Below are 15387 nucleotides of genomic sequence, written 5' to 3'. Positions count from 1 at the left end.
AAGACATATGATTACATCTAGTAATTATTATATGAATACATAAACGTGCTTACATTACAGGAAAATAAGTAATAAGAAATTATTGCACTGATCAAAAATTACAATTCAGTTTTTTAATTATTTTGTGTCAGTAAGAGAAGCTGTTTGTATTGTTTCTAAAGGAATTATAAGGTAATTTGTTTAGGCTGATAGAAACGGACTCCCAGATTTTTGATGCTGAGAACTTACAGTTCAACGCGCCTTACCGTGGCCATCCAACAAACTTTTGCATTTGACAACTACGTGTATTCTAAATTCATCAACCCCTGCAACGGTGTTTAACTTACAACCGTACAAACTTTGCAAGGAGACGAAACTGTCAATCAAATTCGCACACCTTAAGTGGTGGATAATTTCTTAAAAAACTTTGTTAGGTGGCCACGGTAAGGCGCGTCGCACTGTAAATGTTGATTGACCGTATCTACTTGTTGTACTTACCCTGTAGAAGTTTTGACTTGATGCATACCTGGTGTTATGACAATGGATTTCAGATGCTGGTGTAAGAGCATCTGAGAAAATAGCTGGAATACCTTTTTTACCATTTTGAATTTGGTGCGCAAAGAGTGCTATTCTCAACTTGTACATGTAGATGTTATTTAATTCCAAGATTCCAAGTGGAGCATAGTAAATTATAGCATTTTCTGTGCTGTGAGAAAAGAACATGCACGGTACACATTGATTTTGTTTTGTCAAAACCCTTGTGAGTCTTGTTTTGCATGCATTGCCCCAGCTCATGTTATCATAATTTAAGTAGGGGTAGACAAGAGTATAATATAACTGCTTAAGGACATTTAGATCAACATATTTCCGTACCTTATAAAGTATTCCTATATTTTTTGCAAGTTTGTTGTTTACATGCTGAATCTGAGGTTTCCAATTTAGATGTTCATCTATGTAAACTCCTAAATATTTAACAAATGACTTACCTTAAATGTTATTCATATTAATATGAACAGTCTTCGTTGCTGAGGAGATTAGCATATAGTTTGTTTTCTTAAAATTAACAGACAGCTTGTTAGATGCGCAGTACCTCAACACTAGTGCTAGTTCGTTGTTGACAACAGATTCCATCCGTTTAGACAGCTACTCGCGAAAAACATGTCGTCGGCAAATATTCTAAACGAAAATCTAGAGGAAGAATTTGGGAAATCATTAACATAAAGCAGAAATAAAACAGGCTTTAGGGTAGAACCTTGGGATATCTCACATACTATTGTTTCCGTATTTGATCTAAGGCCATCCCCATTTTTTCTTCGTTTAGATGGCTGTCACACAACTACGTGTACTGCTGCGCACACCCCTTTCCTGCCTGCGTCGCCAAAGGCATGAAGCTCGATTTCTTCTATTTGTTCTTGTATACCAGTTAAAGTTCTTCGTACCAGGATTTCTTCTGGTAACTTTTTCTTCCATTGTGCCGACTGGTTTGCTAAAGGGTCCCGGTCAGGGGGCATCCCAGGCAATTTTTTCGTCGCAGTCATCCCTTTCGATAAATTTCCCCTTTACGGTTAAAGGCGCCACAAGACCAAGAGGGTCATCGATCCTGGCTAGGTTGCATACCAACTCTCTTTTGGATACGACTTCTTCTCGAAGTATAACGACACTGATCTAGTCCCCTTGTTTGTGCCATGAAGGTCCCAGTAGACTTGCACTCTTTTTCTTTGACTGACCGAGTTGTTGTTTGGCAAACGTGCTCTCGTCTTCGGCTCCTCTCGTACTCTCTTCTAATTCGGCTACATGCGAGTGCCATTTGTGTAGTGTAAAGTTCGTGTAATCAAAGATTTCAATGGTTCCCTCTTTTAGCTGTCGCGCTTCGCTCACAGTTGGTTTCCCATTGATCAGGTCATCCACGTATAAACTATTGCAAAGTTCAGCAACCAGTTCTGGCATACTCTTCTCCCAAGTTTCAAGATGGCTCTCTACCACTCCCCCAAGGAGGAAGGGGAATGGCACCAGGCCAAACAGTGCTCGATTAAACCTCAGCACCTCCACTTCAGAAGATTGACTGGCCCTCCAACGAAATCTTAATGCATCTATTTCTTCCTTTTTGATGCGCACCTGAAGGACGAAAACTGGATGGAAGCGCATGCGTACTAAGACACTCCAAAGGTGGTTTTGAATTGGAGGTCCGGCATATAAACAATCATTCAAACTTGGTACTTCAGCGCCAGAGGTAGACAAGGCGTCATACATGTACAAAATTAACTGTTTTCCTCGGGACCAGTCATTAAGTGTTTACAAGAGCCATAATAGCTTTGATAACGTGCGCAGTTATTATCTTAAAATAGCTAGGGAAACTGCGGAATAATGCGTGTTTATTAAATTCTCAACCTGGGATAATGCAATTCTCGTGCTCTAATTGGTTCACTCAATCTCGGTTATCAGCTCATATACCTTGGTTTGACCTTATATGGTAAATGATTGATTTAAGTGTTGCCAAGCTAAAAGTTTTTTCGCCGGAAAGCGAAATTTCTCTCTGAAGAAAGCAAAAAAAATTTTTTTTCTGGACAGCTGGGTTAAATTCCGACGTTTAGAAGTACGCGAAAAGGTAAGAAATGTTTTTGTGACGAGCCTGCGTCTGTCTGACTACAAGGTGTTACACGACATCGCATCGGTTCCCATCAAGTTTTTTTGATTTCGCTTGGATTTGCTCGCTTTTTTCGCTCTTATTTCGTACTTTCTAAACTTTTGGAGTTTAAAGGAATTTAATAAAACAATTATTCCATTCGCGCTTGTTGGATATGAGACTGGTTATAGCCAACTCGGCGCTACGCGCCTCGTTGGCTATTTACCATCTCATATCCAACGTGCACTCATGGAATAATTGTTAATTAACTGTCATAAGCACGGCAGAGTTAGCGACACACCATCAATCTACGGATTTGGTTATTTGTTTTATTGGTACAATTGATATTTTCGGTTACGGAGTGCCTTCAAATGAAAGATCACTTTGAAGTTAAATTGCTAAAGCAGCCAAATAAAGGTTAAACAGCCAACAAATTAGGACAGCGGGGAATGGAGATTTCTAAACAGATGTTTGGGTGTGCGTTATTTGGTGGAATCGGAGATATGGTCATCACTGCGCTGCTTTTCAAGATTTTGCCGGGTGAGGCTAAATCGCTTGGGTGGTGGGTCGTTAGGGGTCGGTTGTGGTTAGGGTTAAATGTGAACCACTGACAGAATGTTAATGTAACATCTTGGAACAATCCCTTCAGAGTCACTCGGTGTACACGCTAGAAAGAGATCGCGGACAAAACCGCTGTAGCGAGAGGGCCTTTGAAACAACATAAAAGTATGATACATGACTTGTATACATGGAGGATCTCGGACCCACGACCCTTGACCCACGACACGCCGATTAAACACTCTCGATTTTGCTACACAATGAAAGAGGAGATGAGCGAAATGACGGAAAGAACAGGAATGAAGCTACTAGAAGACCACAAGACTGTGCTAGATTTCGGCAGTGCACTAAATTACCACAAGAACACAATGAGAGGCGAGTACATTTCTGCAACGTCTACAATTAAAGCAGCTAGAAAAATCTATGAAGAATAATTTGTAATCGAACATAACGTGGGGAATTAGAATTTAGTCTCAAGAGACTGAGTACTCAGAAATAATGAAACTGTATGGTGGATCACACATCGTATTCTTTAGGCTGCTACTTAAAGCTCGTGGCTCACATCAATTATGCTGCTGTAATGTAAACAAGAGAGTCTACTCGTAGGGTAAAAGTTATTCAGCCACGTTGTGGTACTGTACTTAAGCGTGCTTCAGGTATTCTTTACTTGATGTCGGATTGCCGTACTACAGCAATCAGGCGTACTTTTCTTCAGTCAGGGAACTAAAAGGTACCTGTCAAAAGAAAAGTACGCCTGATCGCAGGTTAGAGAGGTTTTCAATTGAGTGTCGAAAGTAATTAGCGAATTACTTTGGTTTTGCATTACTTCACTCAGTGATTGGTTCAAAGTTCTCGCGCCACTTTTTCAACCAATCAGAAGTGAAACCAAAACCAATCATGGCTCGCGCGTGCACATTTTCCCGCGCTTTCGGTCGGCTACGTGTAATTACTTCGAGTTTCGATTGGTTTAGAGAATTGTCTCCGTGCATTTTGATTGGCCAAAGTAATTACTTTGGTTTTGGTTTTACGACACTCATTTGAAAACCGCTCTACGTACTACATAAACCAGTTGACCAGTAGAATGAATCTCACAGAGAGGCAATAGAGGGATTAAGCATCGCGTTTTTGCGAAATGACAAACGGAAAACGACAGGCTTCTAAATGTCATATCAGTGTCAAAATTCTCTCATTTTAACTGTCTTGCTTCTTTGAGAATTTTCCTGACATTTAACAGGCAAATGAGCTAAATCAAACTGACAATTTTTCTTCCATTTCTAGCAAAACTTTTGCCGCAAACGCGAAAATAAATCTCTTTAAATGTCTGGTCACTCGGTAACATGCCATCAAGTGCAAAAAGAGACTGTCTTGCTTCTTTGAGAATTCTCCTGATATTTAACAGGCAAATGACCCCGGGACGCTACTCCCTGGGTCTTCTCAAGGTTCCTCACCCCTGCATGGTGCAAGATCTTTGGAGACCAGAACTGCTGTTGCAGTTCCCAGATTCTGGAAAAGCCATCCTCTTGCTATCACAGCGAGTGACTCTATTGATAATTTTAAAAGGAACTTGAAAACGCCAACATGGCGAGAGTTCGTTTTCTAACGATTCTGGGTAGATTATTAGATTATTATAATAACTAAAAAAAATTAATGCCTCTATGGAAGAAGGATTCCCGGATTTGAGCTGTACGCACGGGCGTACGTGCGTATATGGATGAACGCTACGCCCCTGGTATTTACTCATACGTATTTTGAACAAGTTTATTTAGCGACTTAGAGGGTACAATGCCAAATTGCACAAAAATGCTTAGAATGTTACTTTTGTTGTACAGATTGCATATTCTTGCATCAGACCAAATAAAAGAAGATAGTAACAAAAAAAGAAAGCTTTTGATTTTTTAGCAACTTTCGTTGTAAAAACAAGATGGTTCCCTTGTTTTGCACCGCGGACTTCATACTGCGCATAACATTGCCACTTCGGCCATCTGAAGAGAGGCAATAATGGCCGCTTTTGCTGTTCAAGAGCTTTTAAGTGCAATCGTGATAACTCTTCTCGGTTAAGAAGGTGTTGCCTTAGAACTCGCCCCCCCCCCCAGTCCTTTCGCGGAAAATGGTCATTTTGAAGCCGAAATTGCCCCTTTGCCATCCATTTATCATCGTGTTGCAAAGAAACAAGCAGGGTGACCCCCCATTTTTAATGGTTTTATTTACTAGTAATAGGTATACGGAAAACATATTTGAACGAGAAAAAAAGTTGGATGGTAGAAGTTGTAGTATTTACATATAAATGACGTGAAACTGCATTTGGAAACCGACACTGAGTGCAAGGTGATGACTGTGCCGGTCCAATTTGCGTACATTTCTTTGCAAGATTGAACAATTTGAAATCACTTTACTTAAAGATTACAGCCCAGACAAACAAGTAGCTTCAAGTTTTCAGTAATATTCAGTAGCTTTTGCTACATAACAACAACTTGTCCGGTTGATCTAGTTGGAAGGCTTCCCGCTTAATTCGCGAGGTGAAAAATACTTAGAAAAAAGGACATTCAGCGCGAAAACAAGCACGGTGACCCTATCTTTTTATTGCATTTTTTTAAATGTCCTGTGTATGAATATCAATTGTGTCAAGTTTGAAAAAAATCTGGATAGTACGTCATTTTCAAGGGAATTGCCGTAAGGCAGCTGGAAAAGTCTGTAGATAATAATTTGTAATCGAACACAACGTGAGGAAATAAAATTTGGCCTCAAGAGCCGGTAATCACAAATGATGAAACTGTGGCCGCGTTTTCACGAACGGTTTTTCAGGTCGCTCAGCGAGCTAGAACCGAAAATTCCGTTCAAACAGTTCCTTTCACAACTCGATTCAAGTTAAGCGAGTCAGCAAATTTCAATAGATATTGAATTCTCATTAAGGACGCTGCCTACTAATTAAAGATATTTTTTCCCCGGTGTGTGATTATGCAGGACATGTAGATCTTAACAAGTGGTATTGAAATCCAAAAAGAAAATTGGGGGTAACCACGCATTTTTCAAACATAACTGATGAATAATATTTGTAAAAAGCTTTAAAATACAAAGCAATGTATGGCGTTCTTTCTCAAATTGAAGCTTAATTATCTCTCAAAAATGTATGGTTACCCCCAGTTTTCTTTTTGGATACCAAGGACACTTACTAAGATCTACTTTCTCCAAGGTTTTATTTGCCATGATTACATATAATGTATCCGATTTAACAAACAAACGAAAAGTTTTTTTGTTATTCTTGTAACCATTCTCCGGATATTGATCGGATATTGATAGTTTCACCCAGTTCTTTTCAGTTTAATAGTCCAGTACTTTTCAGTTTGATAGTTTTTGTTATTCTTGTTACCATTCTCCGGATATTGATCGGATATTGATAGTTTTACCCAGTTCTTTTCAGTTTAATAGTCCAGTACTTTTCACTTTGATAGTTATCGTTATTCTTGTTACCATTCTCCGGATAATGGCCAGATATTGATAGTTTCACCCAGTTCTTTTCAGTTTAATAGTCCAGTACTTTTCAGTTTGATAGTTATTGTTATTCTTGTTACCATTCTCTCTCAAGCTATAACTGGAGAGGAACCAAGAAATAAGGGAACGATCTTTCCTTCTTTCTTTCTTTCTTTCTGTCAGTCTGCCCGTAGGGTAAAAGTTGTTTATATTGGTCGTACACTCTCTTCGACCCCTGAATTCTTTGTTTCGGTTTTTTAACATGCCAAGGAGTTTTGAACAAGGGTTGTGACACGGGCCTCCGATTAATTCACAATTATTCGCCGAGGGCGAAGTGATTATCGGTGAATATTCACCGATAATCACTGAGCCTGAAGAGAATAATTGTTTTAGTATAAATACACAGGTGATTATTTCAAAAAAGAGAAAAAAAAAACATTTTAACGCGAAAATCATCTTCACTTACAGTGGCAAAACGACTACTGGCAGCCATTTTGTCCGTCGAGGTGATTATCGGCTGATAATCTGAGATAGCGAGCCAATGAGAGCGCGTGATTTTGTATAATCACCTGTGTATTTATACTAATAGTCCTTATCCCAAAGGCAATTTTGCACACATACTCGACCTCTTAAAAAGCTGGCCTTTTAGCAAGTTGTCTTTTGACAGAAATGATTTATTGAATTGAAAGCGTCTTCAGTTAATTTTCATTTGTCGCGGCATTAGTAAACGGACTTCTCTTTGTGTAATAACATGTAATCGCAATGCGTCCACGTGCAATTAAGGAGGATTAATTGCCTTGGGGCCCATGCCGTTAAGTTAAGTATACGCCTCCTGTGGTTTGCGAACAATGACTTCAGCAAAGGAAACCGTAAGGCTACGAAAACGGAGCAGTCTAGACACTTTGCGTTCTTAAAGCATGTTTCCCGTGATGTTACCCATTGTTATTAATGCTAATTGGTTTTTGAGAGATTGATTGTGTTACTGTGACATGCCAGTGTTTCACGGCATTGTTACGGAGTGTCTTCGATCAATCCGAAGACCTAAAAGCCAGATCACTTTGTAGTTAACTTGCTGAAGCGGCCAAAGAAAGATTGGACAGCAACCAAATCAGCCAAATCAGGACAGCAAGAAATGAAGATTTCTAAACAGATGTTTTGGTGTGCATTATTTGGTGGAATAGGAGGTATGGTCATCACTGCGTTGCTTTTCAAGATTTTGCCAGCCGATGGACGAGCCGATGATGAGCGAGATGACGGAGAGAACAGGAATGAAGCTACCAGAAGACCACAAAACTGTGCCAGGTTTCGGCAGTGCACTAAATTACCACAAGAACACGATGACAGGTCAGTACATTTTTTTAACGTTTGTAAGTTGGCAGATTTCTTTTTTGATGTTAAAATTGTTTGATTTTCACTAAACATAGACACAAAAGAGAACCATTTATGTGATCAAAATGAAGTAGCTCAGCAAAATAGAATTGTTAGTTTTATTGATAGACAAGGATACTCCTTTCAAAGTGTCTTTCAATACTACGGTTTCCCTCCTCTCCTTGGTCATCATTGGTACTCTAACAATGAGGCAATTACTTTGTGATATAGGACGTTTATTATTCTGTATTTTATGGATGATTTTCGGCTCCAGAGTCTAAATGTTGACAACGTTTTAATTCTTGAGTCCCTGCAATTAGTAAAACAAGGCATTCTGTTTTGGTTCGCTCACGAGCGCCAATGCATACTGATGATAATTATACATGCATCAGTACCGTTTATCATCATTCCCGCCCACAAAAGGCGCCCGACTTTATTCCCTCAGAATAAATTAACTGAGGTACAGGTAAAGTGAAATATCAAAAACAAACTGAGACTATGACAATGTACAGGTGATATAAGTTAATAAAAAGTAATAAAATAATTAAAACAACAATCAGTTAAGTTGGCTAAAGGTGTGCATTCAAGACTTAAAATTTAAACATCAAATCTTTCTTCAGGCAACCATGACATTTAAAGTCCTTTCGATTTCTTGTTGGTTTCAATTTGTGCCCACTGTCTAATGAGTTCCGTTTGAAGTCCTTTACAGAGTTGGTTTCAACTTCTGCACACTGTCTAATTTTTATGTAAAAAAGCCAAAATCCCACAGGAGTTAAGTGCTATAACATAAAGGCAAATTTCTGGCACGATTTAGGAAATCAAGAGTGTCCGCGAAGGAGCATTACGATTTTTTTCCGAGAATCCTCAAGTCCACGTCGAATATAATATCTTTTAGCAATATGAAGATAACTCTTTAATTAAAACCCTATAAAATAGAATGAGACTCAATTTTTGGGTAGGTTAGACAGTCGTCAATTCAGTTTATCCGAAGAATTAATTACTTGTTTTTCCTTTTTTCTTTTTTACGCAGGGATGAGGGTCACATTTCACGCATCAGTTGAAACTGAAAGCCCTTGGACAGTGTACTATTATTAGCCCGTAGTAACTATGTATTAGCTTATCTGTCATGCTTCGCTAATGCAGAGAAGGAAATTATCCTTGTTAAATTTTTTTAAGCCAGCTAGAAAAGTCTATGAATAATAATTTGTAATCGAACGCAACGTGAGGAATTAAAATTTGGTCTCAAAAGAGTACTCACAAATAATGAAACTGTATTGACCGAACGCAAAAATGGCCGCCAACAAATTATTATTTTGTCTTTGTGTTAATTAGTCTCACTAGCCGCGTTTAACGGCCCAAATTCGTTCAATTTTACGCGTTAACGAGGCTAATGAGGCTAATTAGCACAAAGATAAAAGAATAATTTGTTGGCGGTCATTTTTGCATTCGGTCAATGGTGGATCATACACCTGTTATTCTTGAGGCTTTGCTGCTCGGGTACTGCCGTCATGTGAACAAGAGTCTGCTCGTTGGGTAAAAGTTGTTTATGGTTGTCGTACACTCTCTTCGACCCCTGAATTCTTTGCGATGATTGTCTCGGTTCTATAACGTGCCAAGGAGTTTTGAACAAGGGTTGTGACACGGTCCTCCGATTAATAGTCCTTATCCCAAAGGCAATCCTGCGCAGGTATTCGACCCTATAAAGCCTAGCCTTTTACCATGTTGTCAAAAAGAAAAAGAACGAAGTTAAAGCAAGAAATCATGCACACTAGCAGAAGCGTTTTCTTTATCAATCTTGAAATAAATGATGGGAGCCGATATTAATTAGAGAGAATCAGTGGGCATGTTTAGGAGGGTTGTCCAATACACACGAACTGAGTCGGGTCGACTTTTTGGTGAAGACGACCCGTCAAGCGGAAGTCTGGTCGTGGTGTTTGCGGAAGTAAAGTAACAGGAAGCTGCTATTTGAAAGAAGGTGCGAGGAACTTTCTGAAAATGGTGACGGTTCGTGACGACCCGTCGAGTCCATGTCGAGCCGTCATGTGAAAAAGTCGACCCGACTTTTGGAAATGTCAGGTGGTGGGGGACTTAGAAAAAAATCGTGTATTTGTGAAGATACTGGAGGCGGTCAGGCCGGCTGAAAATGTTGACGGGTCGTGACGACCCGTCTAGTTCGTGACGAGCCGTCATGTGAAAAAGTCGACCCGACTGTTGGAAATGTCAGGTGGTGAGAGACTTAGAAAAAATCGTGTATTTGTGAAGATACTGGAGTCTTTGAGGCCGGCTGAAAATGTTGACGGGTCGTGACGACCCGTCTAGTTCGTGACGAGCCGTCATTTGAAAAAGTCGACCCGACTTTTGGAAATGTCAGGTGGTGAGAGACTTAGAAAAAAACGTGTATTTGTGAAGACACTGGAGGCGGTGAGGCCGGCTGAAAATGTTGACGGGTCGTGACGAGCCGTCTAGTTCGTGACGAGCCGTCATTTGAAAAAGTCGACCCGACTGTTGGAAATGTCAGGTGGTGAGAGACTTAGAAAAAAACGTGTATTTGTGAAGACACTGGAAGCGGTGAGGCCGGCTGAAAATGTTGACGGGTCGTGACGAGCCGTCTAGTTCGTGACGAGCCGTCATTTGAAAAAGTCGACCCGACTGTTGGAAATGTCAGGTGGTGAGAGATTGAGAAAAAAACGTGTATTTGTGAAGACACTGGAGGCGGTGAGGCCGGCTGAAAATGTTGACGGGTCGTGACGACCCGTTTACTTCGCGACGAGCTGTTATTTGAGGGGGTGATGTCAATCCACAGAGAGACGGTTGTTTCGTTACTGTCGTTATTCATATTTGTTACTCGTTTGCGATCGTCGCGTAATATTGAAGCGCTAGCCTCTGAGGTGAAACACAAATTAAACATTTTAAAGACACAGGATAGTAAAAAGTACGGCGGCTGTGAGCTTACAATTGTCACAGGGAAACGAATTTGGCAAAACTATGTTGTAGGTTTGTTATTGTGTTTCTGTGTGTTTGGTCCCGTAAGAGTGATGTTGTAAGGTATCGGTATACCCCAAAATTGATAATTTTGCTATTTTAATTTTTGATATTTCCAGGTACACCTCATAGAGTTTTTTTAATAACAAAAAGTTTGCGAAAAAAGGTTTCTTCTAGACAAAGTTAGAAAGGAAAAACGACTCTATCAATAAATTCTCTAATTAGAAGCAGTCCACAGATAACTATTTCTCAACACTCAAATGCAAATTACATCGAATGAGGCGCACGTTTACAGCGAGTTTTCATCCTTTTTCGCTGAAATTTGGCAAGAATGTTGCCCGATAATGTGGCAAAAAACCCGTGTCGGGCAGTTTTTATTTGTTGCCTCCTTCGAAAGTAATGAGTATTTAAGAAAGGCTACTGCGTGTCTTATAAAAACTGAAAGTTAAACAGCGAAAAAAAAAACCCAGACAATTAATCAAAATTCCCTGACACGGTTTCTTAGATCAAGGTGTGAAGAAAACGTAGTTTCCGGTTAAATTCTGACCGGAAACTAACTCAATTTGTGAAACTATATACTTTTGGAAAATGAGGGCTATTTTAGGAAAGGTTTTTATTTCTTGCCTTAAATCAACTAATAACCGGAATCTACAATTCCTAAGCTTCCAGAAAATATATACTTTATTGGGGGTTTTTATGAAACGTGTGACCGTGAAGCATGCAGCGACAACGCGAGGTTGCCGTTTGGGGTATTTAACAGTTATTCGCCGAAGGCGAAGTGATTATCGGTGACTATTCACCGAGACGAAGTCGAGGTGAATATTCACCAATAATCACTGAGCCTGAGTGATTATTGAGTACACAGGTGATTATTTCAGAAAGAGAAAAAAAAAAACATTTCAACGCGAAATCATCTTCACTTACAGTGGCAAAACGACTACTGGCAGCCATTTTGTCCGTCGAGGTGATTATCGGCTGATAATCCGAGATAGCGAGCCAATGAGAGCGCGCGATTTTGTATAATCAACTGATTTAAAGGACGTAAAACTCATGAAGTGAATTGTTATGCTGCGTTCTTCCAACAGATCAGCATTCCGTTTTTCATGAAGAAATTAAATCTGTTAACGACCTCGACGCGTTTAGGTGATTAATAGTGGGCAATAGTTTTGAAGTTCTTTATTTGCTTTTGTCTGTTTTTCAGCAATAGTGCTGGTTTACGGTTTATTTGTGGATTTTCTGCAACGTGAATGCATAATTTCTTGACGCCGGACTATGGGGTGGAAAATGCGGGCCGTTGTTTGTACATTTTTTGAGCGTATGTGTTTTAATGAGTGCTGATGTGGAAGGGGTTTTTTCAACGAAACTCTTAGAATTCGTACATGATAGAGTAAGGTAGTAGAGTTGTAAGTCTGACTTTCCAAATTAAAGATAGAACCGCAAGTCATTAGGATACGGTGTTGGTGCTGGTGACTTTGTTAAGCTGAAAGCAGCTAAAAATGCTGCTATAATCGTCACTTTGTTCTTATGTTCTTAGATAGAAAGTAATGATTTTGCAAATATCATTGCTTCTGTGTGAATTAAGGATGTAGTTTTTGGGAAAGAATTTGCCCAGCATTTTTGTTTCCGTGTTAGCAGCCACCGTTTCTCGTTGCAGTATCATAGGAGTTGTCGTTCTTTAATAAACAGTAACTGTTTTCAAGTTAAGCTATGATCCTCACAGTTATGAACGCAATTTTTGCAATTGCGTAAAGAAGCCTGAAAATTTCAGGACTTTAACGGGGTTTGAACCCGTGACCTCGCGATACCGGTGCCATGCTCTAACCCACTGACCTACGAAGCCACTGACGTTGGGAGATGGTCATTTGTGGGTTCCATTATGTTCCGGTGAGGAATGAATCAATGATGAAATGATATATGAAATCAGGGGCACCCAACGAGAATATAGCTCAAAACCACTTAAACATAGCATTGTTAAACGTACTTTAGTATATTTAAACGGTAGATATGGGCATATTTTTGCAATTGCGTAAAGAAGCCTGAAAAATTACGTTCATAACTGCGAGGATCATAGCTCAGGATAGCTTCACTTGATTTCATATCCGCAGTTGATATATGATCCATTTCATATATCATTTCATCAGTAACTGTTTTGATGGTAACACTTTGCGTTGGGAATTGAAGAATTCGAAACAGTCATGGGGTTTGCGTGTAAATGTGTTTATTTAAAAAGTTATTACACAATGGGAAGAAGAAGCATAAAAATCCTATTTGCCAGCAAATATTTCCTTTATGCCGTCTTTTCCCCTATAATGTTTTAGCACAAAACCCAATAATGCTGCCTTGCCTGAGCTTAGTACTGCGCAAAAATGGAACCAATCAACAATTGGAGTAAATGGCTACGGGAAAAGTCCCATAGCCCCATTTGTTAAAAAGAATACTGTTCGATAAAATCCTAGATAAAAAGTTTGGCCCAGTAAAGGTGAGGGCACTGAAAACGCTAAAGCATGTGTCACCATTTTTGGGATGCTTTTAGGAAGCTTGCGGAGATTTTCGCTACACTTGGATGTTTTGAGGAAGCGTACGGCGATTTCGCTACGTTTAAGAACGAAGTATTCAACAATTCGGAGCGATATTACAGTTAATCATTATCCCTGTTTCTGAACAGCATGTTGTCTGGGTATTAATTTCGCTACGAACGAACGAACCATTCACCATTTTTTGATGCTTTTAGGAAGCTTGCTGCGATTTTTGCTACGCTTGGATGTTTGGAGAAAGTGTACGGCGATTTCGCGACGCTTTAAGAACGAAGCATTCAACATTTCGAAGCGCTGTTACAGTCAATCATTATTGCTGTTTCTGAACAACATGGTATAAGGATATTAAGGACACATTCGCAACATTTGTGAATGCTATTCTGGTCGATTTTTATAGTTTTCTATGCGTATATCGATATTTTAGTCACAATATGTTTTGAGGAAGTGTACGGCGATTTCGCGACGCTTTAAGAACGAAGCATTCAACATTTCGGAGCGCTATTACAGTCAATCATTATTGCTGTTTCTGAACAACATGGTATAAGGATATTAAGGACACATTCGCAACATTTGTGAATGCTATTCTGGTCGATTTTTATAGTTTTCTATGCGTATATCCATATTATTTTAGTCGCTACTCTTTGAGAACAAAGCATACAACATTTTTGAGCAGCACAGCCTCCTTTGTTCATCGAAGTTTTTCGTTCTCTCACCACCTGACACTTCCATGGCTACGCTTTAAGAACGAGGCATTCAACATTTCGGAGCGCTATTACAGACAGTCATTATTTCTGTTTCTGAACAGCATGTTGTCAGGGTATTAAGGACACATTCGAAACATTTGTGCTTGCTGTTGTCGTCGATGTTTATAATTTTCTGTGCGTATATCGATACTTTAGTAACTATATGTTTTGAGGAAGTGTACGGCCATTTCGCGACGGTTTAAGAACGAAGCATTCAACATTTCGGAGCGCTATTACAGTCAGTCATTATTGCTGTTTCTGAACAGCATGTTGTCAGGGTATCAAGGACACATATTCCCAACATTTTGTGAATGCTGTTCTGGTCGATGTTTATAACTTTCTACGCGTATATCGATATTTTAGTCGCTACTCTTTGAGAACGAAGCATACAACATTTTTGAGCAGCACAGCCTCCTTTGTTCATCGAAGTTTTTCTTTCTCTCACCACCTGACACTTCCAAAAGTCGGGTCGACTTTTCAACTGACGGGTCGTCACGACCTGATCGGATCGTCACGATCCGTCGAGATATTTGAAGCTACCTCAGGCAGTTCGACTTCCGGCAGTAAATCTTACTTCCTTTTTAAACTTCACGACCCGACATCCGGTGAGTCGGGCCGTCAACAGCAATTGACGACCCGACTCAGTTCATGTATATTGGACATGTGTGATGTTTAGTACTAGAAAAAGCGACTTTAACGGTGGTCGACCACAAATCATGCTATATCAGGGTGCAAGTTACGGCGGCGGCCTACAAATCAAGACATGCCTATGCTTCAATTTTTTAATGAAAGGAATTTTAAGAGATACAAGCAATTGCAAAAAGGTTGAGTCACTGAATCAAAAATTCACCTCTCCTTCCTAAAATCCTTCTTCCAGTTCATAACAAAAGTCCGAACGCCCCTCCCTCCCCTCTCCCCTTTTTCAATGTTGATACCTTAGTTTGAGTGCCAAGTGGAAACGGAAACAACTTTGCTTGGCGGGAAGGGGGGTTGGGGATGCACTGAATTGAATGACACGCATTGCACGGTTATCAACAGTGAGTGTCTCAACCGCTCTTTTTGCAATTGCTTGTAGCATTCATATTTACAATTATAAACAAGCCAGTGTCCATAAAACAGACTGGGTCGTACG

The 15387-nt window shown here is 39.8% G+C and overlaps 1 protein-coding gene across 1 annotated transcript; it reads right to left on the bottom strand.

The window, feature by feature from the left end:
- Positions 1–1644: 1644 nt before the first annotated feature.
- Positions 1645–2229, bottom strand: LOC137971569 (uncharacterized). The gene has a single exon (XM_068818376.1). The coding sequence runs from the start codon at positions 2227–2229 to the stop codon at positions 1645–1647; it is 585 nt and encodes a 194-aa protein (XP_068674477.1).
- Between the last annotated feature and the right edge of the window lie 13158 nt (positions 2230–15387).

The sequence above is a fragment of the Montipora foliosa genome, chromosome 9, assembly GCF_036669935.1.
Source record: "Montipora foliosa isolate CH-2021 chromosome 9, ASM3666993v2, whole genome shotgun sequence".
Lineage (NCBI taxonomy): Eukaryota > Metazoa > Cnidaria > Anthozoa > Scleractinia > Acroporidae > Montipora > Montipora foliosa.
The sequence above is the reverse complement of the archived record's forward strand: the minus strand, read 5'-3'. Positions and strand labels throughout refer to the sequence as shown.